Genomic DNA, 18,291 nt, shown 5'->3' with positions numbered 1-18,291 from the left:
TACGTATCCAAACATTAATGAAATTGTCAAACTGTTCTATAATCTTTCATATTAATCAGTATTTTTTCAGTGTATACTGCCTACGATTGCCCCAACTCAATTCTTGTAAGGCTCTTGTAACGTCCTACAATTATTTTCGGCATGTTTCCCTAAGACCCTATGCATGCAAGCAGTCTGCATTTTGCGCAACTTCAGTTCATCGTTCATTTTTGCCAGCTTCAACTTTGTTTTCTTTCTTGCCCTCTCTTTTCAAAGTTTCCTTATTGCACAAATGGTTGTAAACGCTTCTGACGTTTCTATATTTGATGAGTAGTGAGGAAAAAAGTGAAAATACGAGGAACGGCGTACTCCAGCCGTCAACGTGAAAATACTCCAACATATGTTTTTTTATAACAATTTTGTAATTGAAATGTCTTTAATCACAAAAATGATATTATTAATCATAGTTTTAATTGGGCATCAAATGAATTGATGTTGATGTGTAAATCCATTTTTTTAATAAAAACGTAACTATTCTCAATCACTTTTTTAAACTAGTTTGTGTTTTTAGTTTGATTAAAGAATTTATTGCTTGAAATAATTTTTGTGTATTAACAATTAAAAAAGATTCATAGATTGTTTTTAGCTGACTTAGTCTTCCGAGATTGATTAAAATGCAATTGTATCAATTAATTAAAAATTTGAGAATTTTCAATCATTGACTTAATTGACGTAATGTTTCTAGTTTGATTAAAAATTTAATTGTATCAATTCATTTTTTTTAATGTTTTCAGCTTCAATCAACATTTTAATTGAAAATATTTTGGTGATTTTTTTCTGCGTGTGAGTTTGGATTCCAAGGCTTGGAATTGTTTGCCATCTTCAAACATTATTTTATTATAATTAGCCCTAACAGGAAAATTAGCCCTAACATTCAAATGAAACAGGACCCTAAATAAGGGCCGATTCTTCATGACTAATATGAACTGAAGCATGAAAACAATAGGTCTTAGTCTGACTAATAAGACTCCGTGAAAATTAACCATACACCCAGAAAAAAGGGGCTCTAATGCCAACTGAACTTTATTTTAGTTCATGAAGATTAGTTGATTTTAGTTAAATTTTGCACTATATGAGTAAATGTTCCTTATTTGAATAATGTTTTGCTAACTTTAATGATTTGAACAGTGTTGCCAGTATTGGGAATTTTTCCCCAAATTGGGGATATTTTTTCATGAATGGGGACGAAATTTCTGAGTTGGGGACTTGGGGATTTGGTGGGGAATTTCCATAAATTTGGGGATTTTTGTGGGGAATTTTCCGAGAAATCGGTTTAATCTTTTTATAAATAAAATTTTATTTCTATCGAAAATTTTGTAAATTTTTTTTTCTATAGAAAATTTTGCCAAAATTTTATTTCTATAGAGAAAATTTTGTCAGAAGTTTATTTCTCTAGAATATTTTGTCAAAATTTTATTTATATAGAAAATTTTTTCAATATTTTATTTCTGTAGAAAATTCCGCCAAAATTTTATTTCTATAGAAATTTTTTTCAAAATTTTATTTGTATAGAGAATTTTGTCAAAATTTTATTTTATATAAAAAATTTTGTCAAAATTTTATTTCGATGGAAAATTTTGTCAAAATTTTATTTCTATAGAAAAATTCGCAAAAATTTTATTTCTTTAGAAATTTTTGTCAAAATTTTATTTCTATAGAAAATGTTGTCAAAATTTTATTTCTATAGGAAATTTTGCCAAACTTTTATTTCTATAGAAAATTTTTCAACATTTTATTTCTATAGAAATTTTTTGTCAATATTTTTTTTTTTCTATAGAAAATTTTGTCAAAATTTTATTTTATATAGAAAATTTTGTCAAAATTTTATTTTATATAGAAAATTTTGTCAATTTTTTTTTATATAGAAAATTTTGTCAAAATTTTATTTCAATGGAAAATTTTGTCAAAATTTTATTTCTATATAGAAAATTTTGTCAAAATTGTATTTCTATGTAGAAAAAATTCTCTATTTTTTTGTATATAAGAAATTTCTCAAAATTTTATTTCTACAGAGAAAATTTTGTCAGAAGTTTATTTCTATAGAAAATTTACCTCTTTGCAAAATCTACCAAAATATAAAAAATTCTACCAATCTACCAAATAATAAAAAATTTACTATTTCTTGTAGAATTCTACCAACTTTGGGAACCCAATTTTACTACTTGAATATTTAGAAGTAATTTTTCGTTCATAAAGACAAGGTGACCGACTCCCATTTTCATATCTCCAGCATTTGGAAGACGATCACCAGTCTCTTGGTGTTGTGTTTCGAAATCTTATTACAGCTTGCTGGAGCCTTTTACTTTAAAAAAAAAGAAAAAAAAAAAAAAAAAACTTGTCACAAATGTATTGGGGATTTTTGGGGACGAAAACATCATAATTTGGGGACAAGAGCCAGAAAAATAATGGCAACACTGGATGTGAACTAAAAATCAGAAACAAAGTTGTATACAAATATAGTGCACAATTTTACTAAAAAATAAAATAGTTCATATTTTCCTAAAATGGCAGAGTTTGCTTAAATTGAGTTCATAAGTCTCTCAAATGAGTAAATTTTACTAAAATTGTAACTGTCTCGAACTTCGTACAGCGCTAAACACATTTTAACAATTTTTAAATCCAATTTTTTCTTCCAACATATGAAATTTTCTTAAACAACAGAAAAAAATTTATTATTTTTAAAAAATTTTCTTCAATTTTAACTTATTTGTAACATGTTGCAATTAGTTAAAATTTTTTAAAATAAACCTACATTTTCTTCCACGGTGGGGTCACTTTTTTTTGGGTGTAGATGGTAATACATTTGTCCTTATTAAAATTGAACCACGTGGCCGAGGTTCGACCATCCTTGCCACTTTTAAACCGCGTTGGCCATATTTGGAGTCTGTTCTTATATAGTTTTATAGTTCTTATATAGTTTTGTAATCCCGATAGCGCACACTAAATTCTGTGTAAAAGATGAAAGTCACGTAAATTGCAGTTTCTCCCCGCACTCGTATGGTGCAAAATATTAATCTGAAGCAATAGAATGCTATTCGGAAAAAGATGTATAGTTTCCACCAATGAAAAAACGGAAATAAGCCTCACTCGAAAACAGATTCTCAGTTAAGGACAATTTTGATTTGAAACATTGCAGTTTATGCAAACAAATCCTTAAACGAAAATTAATGGCGATTTAGATTGAAAAAAGGTGCAACATTCTTCCAATTTTTTGCAAAATATGAAAGACACTGTCATAGATTTTGGGTTCTCTATCCCTAAAATATTATGAATTAATAATAACTTTGGAATGACACTATAATTTTGGTGAAAATACAATGAGGGAAATAGTAGTGTAACACAAAGGCAACATATTTTTTTGTAAAACGAAATCACCCTAAGTTACTCCCAAAAACATTACATCACATTGCCTTCTAGTCTAACCGTAATTTCAAAGTCGGTTTCTAAATACAGAAACCGATTCCCATGTCTCGGCAGAAATTTGCCACGTCATTGAGACTTTTCCGTATCGCAACATATACCGCTTGCAGGGCTCCTTAATCATTATTGAAATGGTAAAAAAACACATTTTTTTTAAATAATACCGTTAGTCTTTTTATCCACAAAATAGGCTTTCGCTATTCTGATTGCCTATTTCTTAGACATTTTAGGCATCTCCTCGTATTTGAGAACGAAGGTTCTACGTTTGCCGACAAAGCGTCTGTAGAAGTGTACATGCTAGTGTTGGTGTGAGTGTGATTGCAAATGTGTTGTATTAAATTACCATGTTGTGACGACACACAATAGGAAAAGGAAACTCCAAATAGGTTAACGTACTCTGAGTCTCCTACAACAGCTCCCCTGTTACACATTGCACATCACACTCCGTGCCGAAGTGCATAAACATACACAATCTGTGTGCGTGTGTTTGTGTGTTCTTCGTCTGTGTTTACGGTGTACTTCGCCCGTATGCAGATTGTTTGGGATGAGTGCTAGCAGAAACCATATACTTTTTGCATGTTTGCATTTCTACTCCTTGCGAGTATTCAAATGGACTAAGTACGTATGCATAGAATACTAGGTATATATGCATTTATGTAGACTTGTGTGTACAGGAATATGCATACAATTGTATTTATGTAGGAGCTGTTATGAAAAGATTGGTGAGTGGCATTGTCGAGGCTCGTGCTTTCAAAGTTCTCCCTCTGCCATTGTTCTCTTAAATGAAAAGCATAGAAATGTTTCTATTAAATTTAAATGCATTATTTAAATTCATAGAGAAACATTGTCTAAATAACAGCGAATGTACAAATTACAGAATGAGTCCTACCATTGGAATATGTTAGACCCACAGTATGACTTACTAAATCGATGTTTATGGTGACTCAGAGTATATCAAGTATCATGATTCGATATATGATGATTAGGACATCATATATCGAAGAGGCAAATACGTTCTATAATGAAGCAACGAAGGAGCTCATCGTTTTTTTTTTTTTTTCATTGACTCTTGAGAACTATGCGCAGGGTAGAAGAACCCTTTTAAAGTATCATAAGAACATTGAAATTATTTGACTCTTGTATGCTAACCTGAAAGGAACGAAGTTTTCTTTTAAGGTTGCTACTAGGTTCGGTTTTCGAGTTGAAAACCACTTACTTTTCGCGATTACTTTTCCTTAAGTAATCAAAATTATAAATGAAAACAAACATATTCGTGTAAGGTCTTGCCGAGTTCATTTATCTGCTTTATGTTTAACTGTTTTAATAAAGTAACTGCGAAAATTTCAACGCGAAAAGCGAACATAGTACTGGCTTTTAACTTTAAAAAGTGTTCTTTATTAATCAAATAAAAGAGATTAAAGATAATCGGGGTTATTTGCTGACGTATTGCAGAATACGTCAAAATGTAGAAAATTTAGTTATATCTCTCAGAAATATAAGAGAAAATTGGTATTCGCAAGTGGTTTCTGAGATACTTCAATTTAAATGTGGCCACCTCTATGTATGCACTCGAAAACATTAGAAAGTAATACTGAGAAAATTTTCAAAGGAGAGATGGGTCCAACTCGTTTTCTTCTTGGCATTACATATTTTGAACCAAATTGTACCCTAAAGGCCGGTATGCACCTCTAGCGAAAAATTGCATTCCCATAAGAAATGCATTGCTATTTATGCTAATGAAATTTTCGGTAGCGTTCGTAAGCTGGTACGCACCTCTAATGAAAATAACAGGGTTGTCAAAAGCATATTTTGGCAGCAAACATTTAATGTATTACAATCATTGTGTGCGTAAAACTTTTAAAAGGTCTGTAAATAATAAACAATTTATTTGAGGAATATTTGGAACATATATTAACAATTTTTAAAAGCGATTAGCTGGTTTAAAATTTGTGTACACAGCCCTGTTTTTTTGTTGTAGACTTAAATAAATTTTTGCTACCGAAAATTTCGCTAGAGGTGCATACCGGCCTTAACCAAAAAGTAGTCGCCAGAGTTACGGAGATATTAAAATGGAAAAATATTTTTTATTGTTTTGCTAGAGTCCCCGCTTAAACATATAAATGCAATTAATTTATCGAATTTTATGATAATTTCGCATTTTTGATTCCTTCATCATGCTAAAACAAAAGGTTCGATACGACATGTCCATGTCTGAGATCCATGTACAATAACAAACCCAACATGAATTATTCCTTGTTTACGCAGCAGCAGGGGGTGAATCAGGGATGCAAACGTTCATATAATTGTACTAAATTGGGTTCATTCCAAATGCAAAAAGTACAATGATACGAACAGGCAGTAAATCTAGTAGAATATTGACTACATAAAAAAGAAAACTCTTTTATGGGAAAAATAAACTACCTCTTAAATTAAAACTGTTAAGAAATAATTTTTCTAAACAAAAATAAGTTACATTTTGCCTCAGTTTAACGATGAATTTCTTGTCTGTGCACTCTGTACACTTTTTGTTCTCGTTGGTACATTTGACAAATCGACATTTCATCCCTGGGATGAATGACTATGATATTGAAGAGAGTATATGGGAAACAAATTATTGAGCGATAAGTTGCAAAGTTTCTACCACCCTTTTCAATTGTCGATACTCTTCGTAGTTACTCTCTTATCTAAAGTTAAGAGAGTTTAAGAAGGATTACTACGAAATAATGTCCTAGTCTCGCAAAATATTGAAACTTGGCAGGGTTAATCCCTAATTTCCACTATCCGACCATTCAGTCTAACTAATTTGCTTAATCTTTCATTGACTAGAGAACTAACTCACATTTGTAATCATTTTGTTTTGCTTTCTGTTCTAATCGCTAGAATTCATTTAAGCCATAGCGTAGAGCGACTTCTATTGTGTTTTATCTCATGCCATAACCTAACACTCTGTTTCTCTCTCATTATCATTTCTTTCTCTGAGAACCATAGAATTACCCAAGCAAAGGGATGAACGTGTTTGACAATATGACAACAAAACTCAATTGTTTGCTGTAGTTTTAATTCAATTGTATTGAAGTTGGCGTCGTAACGAGAGGTGCGTCCGTACGATCACCGCATATTAAAATATCGAAATTTTCCTTATATTCCGTGTTTTCCGTAACATCGCGTTGTAAAGCAAATCGCATTTATTCAATCAACCGACAAATGTCTCTTATCTGAAGAAAATAGAAAAGATTGAAGTGAAATTCGAAACGAGCAGTAATGTCACATTAGATCAATGAAACGGGCTTAATAATACAACAGAACAGTGCAATCAGTATACAAATGTAAAATATTTAATAATCAAACATTAAAAAACAAATCATAAGTGAAAAAGGGAAACAGAGAAAGATTGAAGTCAAGTGAAACCATCGAAAAGAATATACACAAAAAGTACCTGATTTTTATATTAGTCCTAAGTAGTTCTAAGGAACCATACACACACAGACACCCAAACATAAATACGTTGATCTCAACCCAAAACAAGGAACAATATTGGTTATTGGATTAAACAGCAGGAAGAGAGCCATCGAGATAAAATGAAATACATCAGTAGTGGACACAAGGAGTCCTACACTCTAGTGGCCCGCAAGAGATATATGAAAAAATTGTTGTATGTATCACTGTTGTTTTGTTTGTGTTATAAATGTAGTTTTAAAAATTTCAACTGATTTACTTTTGTATACAAACCTGCCAACTTGTTCCGTAATATTATTGCGACAAAAAACCACAAGGGTAATTCGAGCAAGGTTATTCAAGTACCTCATTGTTTATCTTGCGAAAATTGAATTTAATTCGGTTAAAATGGTCATAATAAGTAGCTTTGTCACTTAGCGCAGGAAATGGGGTTGGAAAACATGAAATATGCAAATTTTAGCCTGCCAACTGGAACTCCTAATTTAGCACGCGCTTAATCTTAGAATACACACACCTCTTGTACGAGACGAATTAGCATTCATGGAAACGTTAAATTCATCTTTGTGAATACGATGTAAAATGGTAATCAGTCTTTTGGAAACCTAGATAGACTGAAGAGGCTTGGCGATAAAAAAACACTTTTTAATATCAACGATGGATAGTTTTCAAGATTTTTTAGTTAAGCCTTAATCAAAGACAATAGAGGAAAGAAAGTGGGAAATGGGTCATTCCCAAGCTATTTTTATTCCCATTTTTTAACAACTTTTCTGATAAACACAATGTTAATTGTTGGGGAATAAGTACAAAATCCTCCTTTTAATTTTAGTGTGTCGAGTCAAACACGTAAACGACAAGTAGGGACCTATGAGTATAATACACCTGTACCTTTTTAATTGTCCTGAATTGATAATATCGCCATAGTACTCTGAGAGGAAAGGATTAGGGATGTCGTTGGAGTTATCTAATTATCAACATTTATTCCATCTCAGGTAGTGGATTTAAGTAGCTTGAAATAAAAAAGGGTTTTTGCCCTATCATTCCAAGGGAGCCACCGTGGTGCAATGGTTAGCATGCCCGCCTTGAATACACAAGGTCGTGGGTTCGATTCCTGCTACGACCGAACACCAAAAAGTTTTTCAGCGGTGGATTATCCCTCCTCAGTAATGCTGGTGACATTTCTGAGGGTTTCAAAGCTTCTCTAATTGGTTTCACCACAATGTGGAACGCCGTTCGGACTCGGCTATAAAAAGGAGGTCCCTTGTCATTGAGCTTAACATGGAATCGGGCAGCACTCAGTGATAAGAGAGAAGTTCACCACTGTGGTATCACAATGGACTGAATAGTCTAAGTGAGCCCGATACATCGGGCTGCCACATAACCTAACCTAACCTATCATTCCAAAATCTTCCGATGACAAACTAAAGAAATGTCCAATAAGTCACCATTCATTGGTTATAATAACAATGTCAAATGACCATACTGGCTAACCAATACTAGCAAATCCAGTTACACACAAAAAAAATATTTTGGGATTCAATAACGAAATAAATTGAACCAATTATTTTTTAATTGAAATGTTTCAATCACAGAAATGATAGTATCACAAATCACCGAAGACAATTAAAAAATTAATTGATACTATTAATTATTATGATTGTTTTTTGTTTTAATTAAAAAATTTGTTGATGGATAACATTTTTAAGTTTAAGTTTTAGTTAAAGATTTAGATTGGGGTTTACAAAGAGTATACAAATACAATCATGTTAGATCTTCTGGAGTTTGGGAAAGTTTTATTATTATATTAAATTAAAGGAAATGTAAGACATTTCAAAACGCCTAAATATTTTTAGAAACTTACCCCACATACTATGGCACTTAACTCACATAGTCTTACAAACTACTTCCATATGAGGATTGCATAAGGAATTAAAAAGTAACCGAATTGTCGTAGTTAAATAACTAAAAACAAATATTATTTTTTGATATAATTTTAAGGGCTCGGAAAACCTGTTCGCCAAGACGATTTGGTTTTAACTTTTGTTATATTTTTGAAAGACACCAGTGATGATATTTTTGCAATATTTCTTCCCCAAAACAATGGGACGAAGCATGAATTGGCATCCCTATTTTTTTCGTATATTCTTAGAATACATGGGAAATCTTGGTTATTTCTACCTGTATGACAAACAAAATTTAGGATACACTACTAAACACAAACCTGTGTAGGTAGGCATTTCCCATATATATTAAAAAATCTCTGCTCACAATTTTTGGAATAGACCAATAACAAATCTGACATTTGATAATCACTCCATTGCAAGCGTTTATTCTGGCCTTAGCTGCCTCAATGAATGTCTCTGTTGCTGGTGCTCGAAGCAAACGATGAAAATGGCCAATTCACTTTACAACAATTGCCTATATATGATCACGGCCACTTTTCAAGAGGGGTTCGCAGTGGAATGGGGGCTACACGTCAATTGAAAAACGAATCCATCGCGGGCGTTGCATCGTACGATTGTTGTGCAATCTGTTGAAGAAATCAAATTGTGGTAATAATAACCATTTGGCCACAATTGGCGATAGCAACACATAAAAGATTGTTCTGTAAAATTTAATGAGAGGCCATTTGGAATGGAACGGTAACGAATGTAGAAAACCGTCACTGCCAAATGAATTTCACAGAACCGATGAAAGAAATGATTATTCTGTTCATAATGCGACGGAAGATAAATGTCCAAATGAACTCCATAGCTAATTGGATAAAAAAGTCTGCTCACAACCTTGTCACTCTGTGAAGTGCTTACAGCTCCAGCGAGTAGACGAAACCAAGAACACACGTTGTCGCCGTCATCGTCTCCAATGATGGAAACACGCCCACCCAACCTAACACCATATGATTATAAGCCATTGGTCTTGATTGTAAATGAGCTAATGTGAGGGCAATTGAGTCAACTCCATATATTGAAAAGTTGGTCAATTATTATAGGTAATTGCAAACCAAAATGAAATTATGAATACGTAATGGCTATCATTTTCAAGATCACTTTTTTTAATTGTGTGCCTCAGAACTATGCTCCGTAAAATAGATGATGAACTGTAAGAACTTCGTGTGTGAAGCGGTACATGGCGAATCTGTTTTTTTTTTGCATCAAATTTATATTTCTTTATTATGAAATTTATATTTCTTTATTATGAAAATTTTTAAAAAAGTTTTACCGACAAGACCGTTTTACAATGTGGTTTTTATGCTTAAGCAGGAAAATCAGCGCGAAGGACTTTGTTAGATTGTCTTAGTATTTCACCTCGATTCGTATATATCTTAACACTCTTTTAGTAGTTTCTTTCCCATGAGTGGAATTGGATCTTTCTACAAAAAGGTGTGTTGATGTTAGGTTAGGTTAGGTGGCAGCCCGATGTATCAGGCTCACTTAGACTATTCAGTCCATTGTGATACCACATTGGTGAACTTCTCTCTTATCACTGAGTGCTGCCCGATTCCATGTTAAGCTCAATGACAAGGGACCTCCTTTTTATAGCCGAGTCCGAACGGTGTTCCACATTACAGTGAAATCACTTAGAGAAGCCTTGAAACCCTCAGAAATGTCACCAGCATTACTGAGGTGGGATAATCCACCGCTGAAAAACTTTTTGGTGTTCGGTCGAAGCAGGAATCGAACCCACGACCTTGTGTATGCAAGGCGGGCATGCTAACCATTGCACCACGGTGGCGTTGATTTTTACTCATTAAACTTTAACCCAAAAGATGAGGCAGTGGTTAACCCGCTCAATACCCGACTAGATAAAATGGCAAATCAACGTCCAATATTCCAAGGGGGGCATGTATTCAGCCTAGAATCATCAATATCGTAAGCTTTATTCACACAATATTGACTTCATGCTGAGCTATGATCAAATGTTAAGTAATTTTCTAGGTCACTTGCAAGGAAATATATTGTGGCCCATTAAGGAGCGTGAACGTATCAATGGACGTAGGATGAGGATACGCTCAATGTATTAAGTCGATTGACAGTTAAGCAGCTGCTGCATTGGTGTAGTGCTAGGTTTTATGAACTTGTTTCCTATGGTCTTCGCCCATTTTTAATCCTTCTTATTTGCCCTGAAAAGTTGTAAAACATACAAGAAAAAGGGGTACAATTTCAGTAATTCTGCACATAAATTATGGACTTGTGCGTGACAAAATTCATGTCTGCACCTTTTTCCGGCGTTGATCATAAGAAATCCTCAGGATGGCAAGAATGACATTTCCTTTTTGTAAGGAAACATTTTTTTATCGTAAAGAAAAGCATAACGAGTTTCTTTTGGAGATTTCATGGCTGAAGGTATTTGGAAAAGCCACCCTTAAGAAAGCCCATGGTTTAAGCTATAAATTTGCTTCCATCATTCAACATTCCTCCGAACTTTGTCCGGTCATCTTCTATTTGTCTTCGAGCTGAGAGTTTGAAATCGAAAACAATGTACGTGGTTTCTGCAAATGATCCTCTATTGAGTTTCCCCCTACCACAAAACCATCCTTTAAATGGTAGTTTCTAATATTCCTTAAACTGTTGTGCAACTGCATTTTGGGACTTGATTCAATGTTCATTGTCTTGGTATTATTGTCATGCATCATCTCTCTGCATTGTCTATCTTGGTCGGTCCTCATGGAATCTATGAATGGTCTTGGCGAAATGTAAAAAAACCAAGTTCCACCCCATTTCCGCTCAAAAGACTGGTAGAGGTGTTCCCTATTATGCAATATCAGTACAAGAGAAAGAAGGTGGCCATGTAATGATGACAATCTTCGTTGGCTTCTTCGCTATTTAGCATATTTTAATGTGCGGACATTAAACGGTTGCGCGCTCTCTCTCTCTCTCTCTGCGTCTGTACGCTTGCTATGCCTTAGATTTTCTCACACTTTTCCAAAGTTGGCAGAATGTGAATAGGCTTATAAGGATTTTCAGTTATAATGATTTATCATTCATTGTTCCAATGAACACAAACAAGCACACTGGAGGAAAACTATGACTGTGAGTGCACCATTTCACAATCATTTTTTACGATCTGTTCTTTTCCACTTTTCTACTGGCATATTTGAACATCTAGGAATATCCTTCAACCCAGCGTGACAGTTGGCCATTCACAATCATTCGTTTATGTTGCTCTAGTAGCAAAGTGATAATTATGTCGTTAATTTTCTAAAATGCATTTTCTATATTCATGAACACTATTTCATTAAAAGGCCTTGGGGAATGTCTTGACTTTGTGAGAGGTTGATACACTTTCAATGGACTACAATCCCTTCGTCCTTCTTTGTTCTGTTGTTATCTGCAACAGTAGATCAGTTTTTGAACAATATTCCCCAGCAGGATGTTAGTGCTGTGTACTCGCTTACCTTTGTATTGTTCCAATGATGCCTGCACATGTGTGTTGAGCAAATGGCATTTCCATTATTGTCCCATTTTTCGTTTGATTGTTGTATAAAATTTTTGAAAATTACTCTAGATTTTTTTGTTGGTGGAATGAGATGTTGCTTCCTTTGATTTGTTTGTAACCCATTATTAAGGTTATTTTTCGCCCGAATTTGGAAGTGTAGCCTTGGGAATTTTTGACAAGCTATTTAAAAGTTTGTATTCTGACTACTGGGGGAATACTTAGGAATGCCTCTACGTACATCTGATTAGGTTGCTGGCATTAATGTTGAAGCAAGATCTTGGTACGCGTGATTCCCCATGGAATAATGTGGACTCATTTGAATTTTTCTCATTGCAAACGACTAAAATCACTTCCTTTTCAAAATAACGCCCCCTTTGTTTTACTTTTTACACGGTGGGAAATGGGAAACATGTGTGGCCAATATTTCAGCTTCATAGCAGGAATTGCTACACTTGCGGCTCCCAGTACCACATATTTCCCAGAGTTCTCACATTTTCATTTGAATGGAGAAAGATATTCTGGATCGTGGCTTCATGCTTGGCTTGGTGCTAAAGTGACAGACAAAGCTTAATTTATCTTCACTTAATATCATCACTTTTTGCCGATAAGACCGCCACGACTGCGTGGAAACGAAAACTCCAAGTCTTTGCAAATCCGCCGAGGAATGATGGCCAATGTACTGATGTAACATTTACATTCTAGACAAAAGAGTATCATTTTGCCTTTTTGTACACATTGGCCAATTGAAGGCATAAATTAGCATATTAATAAGCTGCTTGTATCACTAAAGAATGGGTGGGTGGATGTGAAGCTGTTCCATATTCGGTATGGGGGATATGACGTGGTCTTGCGCGGAAGTTGTAGGGTTGGCATTTGTTGTTGCCTCTCCATGAGGGGCCTGTCTGTCATACATCCAATGTTCGTTTAATGGGTAGCAATCACATAGTTGTTATGAGAGGAAAGAGGAATGGGGACAAAGTGATCTCATGGAATTGTTTGAAGAATCGAATTTCATATTTTTTGATTCATATTTAGCTAACATGTCATCGACATCTCATGTTAACACGTCCTCCATCCATAGCATATCCTATCGCTGGTACTCTTAAAAGTGCTCATGCTCAAGATGATTGCTTGGTTTACAACGCATGAACGCAAGCGTGAATCTGTTATTCTCCATACCAAATTCTTCCTATGTCACTTCTTTTTTAGTTGGAGGTGTTAATTTATTAGTCTACTTCTAAGTGGTCGGAACACAATATGGGAGAGATGTAGAGGAAACTGTATAGATCAGAGGGGGAGTATCGATACTGAAAAAATAAAGTAGCAGCTGATACTACAGGAACTTTGTTTTTCTTGTATGTGATATTGATGACATAATTTCGGGAAGAGGACACAAGTTAAAGTGAAAATATGCTATTCAAAATTCACTCCGACGTTTAGTTTTATCTACCTGTATGTCCAACCAGATTACTTCAAAAACTTCATCTCACATATAAAGCAGAGCACATGTTAGAAGTGTTGACACATGCTATGGGAGCAATAATAAATAAAGTTTGACATCCAATAACCTCCTCACCTTTTAGGTTGCTAACCGATTATACGATATTCCGATTCTAGGCTAAGTGCTAATCCTGCTACCCTGGTTGTCCCTGTACTTATAATCTGTGACATCTTGTATTGATATCCTCTAAGATATACACACTAGAGTTGACTTTATTCGTCATTTTTGCTCATTTATGTAGAATTACTATGCATTGTAATTCGAATTGAGGAATCTCATTTTCTTCCGAAATATCCAGAACTCTGGCGAAAGCCTTATATATTTTCTTGCTTGGGTAAGATCCTAAGAGCGCATGCGTGTATCTGTTTTTATCCAATTTCCTTCAATATCCTTATGTCATTTTGTCATCTTAGACAATGGCTTCGAGGTGTTAATTTATTAGTTTCCTCCCAAACATGAGTATTGGGTATCAGAGAGCGAGTGTCGCTGCTGAAACAACAAACTTGCAGCTGATACACAGAAACTCTGCTTGGAAAATGCACTGTTGACAATATCCTTTAATTCTATGTGGATGATGGAAGAGGAGCCATCATCAACATCGTCGTTTTAGTAATGGTGTTGACTTTTTGTCAATATTTCCCCGCTTGCGTAAAAACAGTTTCTCTTAGGACATTCAATATTACATCAAATATTAGTTGAGGGCTTCCTTTTCCTCTGCATGGAAGTTCGAATGAAATACTCTTGGCTTAATAACACAGTACGAAATCGCAAACACTGGGATCGGTTCATAGCAAATGTTGTGGTAAACAATTCTACCCCATTTTTCTTGCTTAGGTACAAATTATGGAGTAGCCGAAGATCCATCCATCAGCTACTTCCCTAAGGGGCTGTCAGTGAAGCGTTAACCCAGAAAAACAAAAAGATTTCATCCGTCCATCCACATGGCAAGGAATTGGAACAAAGACAGCCAATGACAAAAACAACCACAATCATTCCGATAGCAAAAAATCAGAAGTCACTTGAAAATGTGCCACTCGAAAATTATGACAGAGTACTGCATTAATGTTGATGTGTAGCAATGTGGTGGCAGGTTAACGCTTACGATTTAAGGAAAAAAGCAAACCCTTTATGTCGGTTTTTGTTTCCACTACGATGGTTATATAAGGCACTGCTCGTGTGTTTCTTTTCTTGTCGGACGTCGGATCCTTACATTCAATCTCATCTGACATTGTTCTTTTATGGTCTCTCGTTACAGGCGTCAACATGCCTTTATGGCAAATGGTAGTACACAGAAATCAAATGGTGGTGGCAGTCTGACCCACAGTCCTGAAAGATTACGGGGTGCTACACATGACCTCTTTGAATTGTTGGAGAGAGTGCAGTGTTCGCGCTTAGAAGACCAGAGATGTGAGCTGCCAGCCTACTTCTCCCAGGTAAGTTCAAAACCTATCCACATCTTATTAGACCAACTTAAAAAGTTGGAAACTTCTATAAGTTGGTCGCACTTGGTGGGCCACACCAACATTTATGCTTGAGTACATTGGACATGTTATATTTATCGACTGTGGCCTTAAAATGCTGTTCATAGATCAAAAAATGAAAAATCTGTCATTTTCGCCTCCAAAACAATCAATGCCCGCAGCCAAGAAATCTCCAAAATTAGTTATGACACAATTCCATATGGCCTACAAACGATGTGTTCACATTCACCCCCTTCGTCTTCTTTGTGGCAGAACCCAACTACCTAGCGTAGTCTCTTTGAGTTGTAAGCTGCTACGTCAATCCAGCTGCGTGTCTCTTTCCTTGCATTCCTTGAGCTAACACCAGAAGATGATGAAGTCTGACGACGACATTCATTCAATCACTCAACATGATGTGCCTTCATGTAGTAAAGGGTGATTTGTTAAGAGCTTGATAACTTTTTTTTAAAAAAAACGCATAAAATTTGCAAAATCTCATCGGTTCTTTATTTGAAACGTTAGATTGGTCCATGACATTTACTTTTTGAAGATAATTTCATTTAAATGTTGACCGCGGCTGCGTCTTAGGTGGTCCATTCGGAAAGTCCAATTTTGGGCAACTTTTTCGAGCATTTCGGCCGGAATAGCCCGAATTTCTTCGGAAATGTTGTCTTCCAAAGCTGGAATAGTTGCTGGCTTATTTCTGTAGACTTTAGACTTGACGTAGCCCCACAAAAAATAGTCTAAAGGCGTCAAATCGCATGATCTTGGTGGCCAACTTACCGGTCCATTTCTTGAGATGAATTGTTCTCCGAAGTTTTCCCTCAAAATGGCCATAGAATCGCGAGCTGTGTGGCATGTAGCGCCATCTTGTTGAAACCACATGTCAACCAAGTTCAGTTCTTCCATTTTTGGCAACAAAAAGTTTGTTAGCATCGAACGATAGCGATCGCCATTCACCGTAACGTTGCGTCCAACAGCATCTTTGAAAAAATACGGTCCAATGATTCCACCAGCGTACAAACCACACCAAACAGTGCATTTTTCGGGATGCATGGGCAGTTCTTGAACGGCTTCTGGTTGCTCTTCACTCCAAATGCGGCAATTTTGCTTATTTACGTAGCCATTCAACCAGAAATGAGCCTCATCGCTGAACAAAATTTGTCGATAAAAAAGCGGATTTTCTGCCAACTTTTCTAGGGCCCATTCACTGAAAATTCGACGTTGTGGCAGATCGTTCGTCTATTCATGATGAAATGTCAAAGCATACTGAGCATCTTTCTCTTTGACACCATGTCTGAAATCCCACGTGATCTGTCAAATACTAATGCATGAAAATCCTAACCTCAAAAGAATCACCCTTTATTAAGGCTGGAATTGTGTCATATGAAACCGGGCCCCGAAAACATGAAAAAGTAGTTGTAGAATGAAATGTGCAATACCCTGAAGAGTTGAGCCGAAATATTTTATAATTTTCATAGCAGTAACACAAGTGCTAAGCATGCACATCTCCTACACAGTTGTGAGTACATATTTGCATAGTTTGATGTCTAAGAATCCAATAGGAATCACAAAGCAAGACAAAGTGTAAAGGAACAAATATCTTTAGTGAAAAGTAATTACAATTGAATTAAGTTATCGTAAAATAATTACTTTCCACTAAAGAGACAACTTTGCTAATAGAAGTTTGAAATATAATTACTTTTCGGACATTTGTTTTTTCAAAATAAACTAAAAAGTCTTCTAGCTGGGTAAGGATATTGGTCCAAATGAGCTAAGTTCGAGTTTAGCCGTTAAAATTAAATATAAATATATATCTAACATGCATTTACAACATAAAATGTGAGTGTAATCCAAAGATTTGAGATACATTTGTATTCAAACAATCCGTGTAACTATTGGTAAGATATGTTTTCAACTCAAGTATTTCTCAAACAATACTCGAGTAGATATAACACCTTCCAATAATTATGGTTTGTGTCTGTACTTAACGCAACATGTGGCGTATTTCCCTGCGAATCAACCATGGTAATATGATGGGCTTGAAATTTGTGTTGCGCCGCCTATGGGTGGCGATTCGCATACACCTTGTAGGTAACTCGAAGGAACTACTCACCGTTGGATGTCGCGATGTCGCAGTATACTATAAACATTTCTAAAAACAATTAAAAATGTTTAGATTAGATAACATGCTATGTGTTTAGAATTTCTTATGTGATGTTTTATGCACCTATCATAAAAGTGTCTGCGTTTGTAATCAGTCTAACGCTAAGAATTGTCCGCTGTAAGTTAAAAATCGAAAAATGTATCATCGACCACATTTTTACGCTGATGTATCCATTATGTCGCCAAACATTAATTATGGTACGGCCATCATTTGTGATTTGTCTTGAAAAGTTCAATAGCGACATTATTGTAGAAATACATTTATAATTGGCTGTGTTGCAATATATGTTGGATTTTATCAAAGACGTGAATCATAAAGGCATTGAAATAACATAGATGTCGCTTTTTGTTGTAGAAAGGAATAACTCCAGAGTTGCATTCATATTGTAGAAGAAATATTGCAAATCGTCTGATTATTTTTAACCTGAGTTTTCCCGCCAAATTCTAAACACAATTTTATTGCTCTTTATTTACTTTATTACATTACTACTTTTAAAATTCGTAGCTTATATAAGTTAATATTTCATAGACATAGATCCTAACTTCTACTCTTTTCTTACTGTGGTTATAAATTAACATTTCGAAATGTACGAATAATACGCTCTTTTGTAGTATATTATTGATATTTCGTTGAACTTAACAATTTGTGTTGTTTTTAATGATACAAAACGCTCTCTCCCCCCTTAGGGGGACGCGCTTTCCAATTTGGGAAGCGCTGTTCTAAACACTAATACAAATATAATTAAAAAAAAACATTTCAAATCGACTGTCGAACAAAAATGGCACCAAATACAACGCTTATGTGCATTTATCGGA

The 18,291-nt window shown here is 34.8% G+C and overlaps 1 protein-coding gene across 7 annotated transcripts in view; it reads left to right on the top strand.

Moving 5' to 3' along the window:
- RapGAP1 (Rap GTPase activating protein 1) overlaps positions 1-18,291 on the top strand; it is a 93,675-nt gene that overhangs the window by 37,584 nt on the left and 37,800 nt on the right. For 6 of the 7 annotated variants that reach the window (XM_075297993.1, XM_075297995.1, XM_075297996.1 and 3 more), the window contains one exon: positions 15,105-15,282. In XM_075297993.1, coding sequence (XP_075154108.1) covers positions 15,105-15,282 — 178 coding nt within the window. Of the gene's footprint in view, positions 1-6,636; positions 7,112-15,104; positions 15,283-18,291 lie in introns of those variants that run through there. The other variant, XM_075297999.1, reaches the window with a different exon arrangement.

The sequence above is a fragment of the Haematobia irritans genome, chromosome 2 (assembly GCF_050003625.1).
Source record: "Haematobia irritans isolate KBUSLIRL chromosome 2, ASM5000362v1, whole genome shotgun sequence".
NCBI classification, from domain to species: Eukaryota; Metazoa; Arthropoda; class Insecta; order Diptera; family Muscidae; genus Haematobia; species Haematobia irritans.
This window is presented reverse-complemented; position numbering and strand designations above follow the sequence as displayed.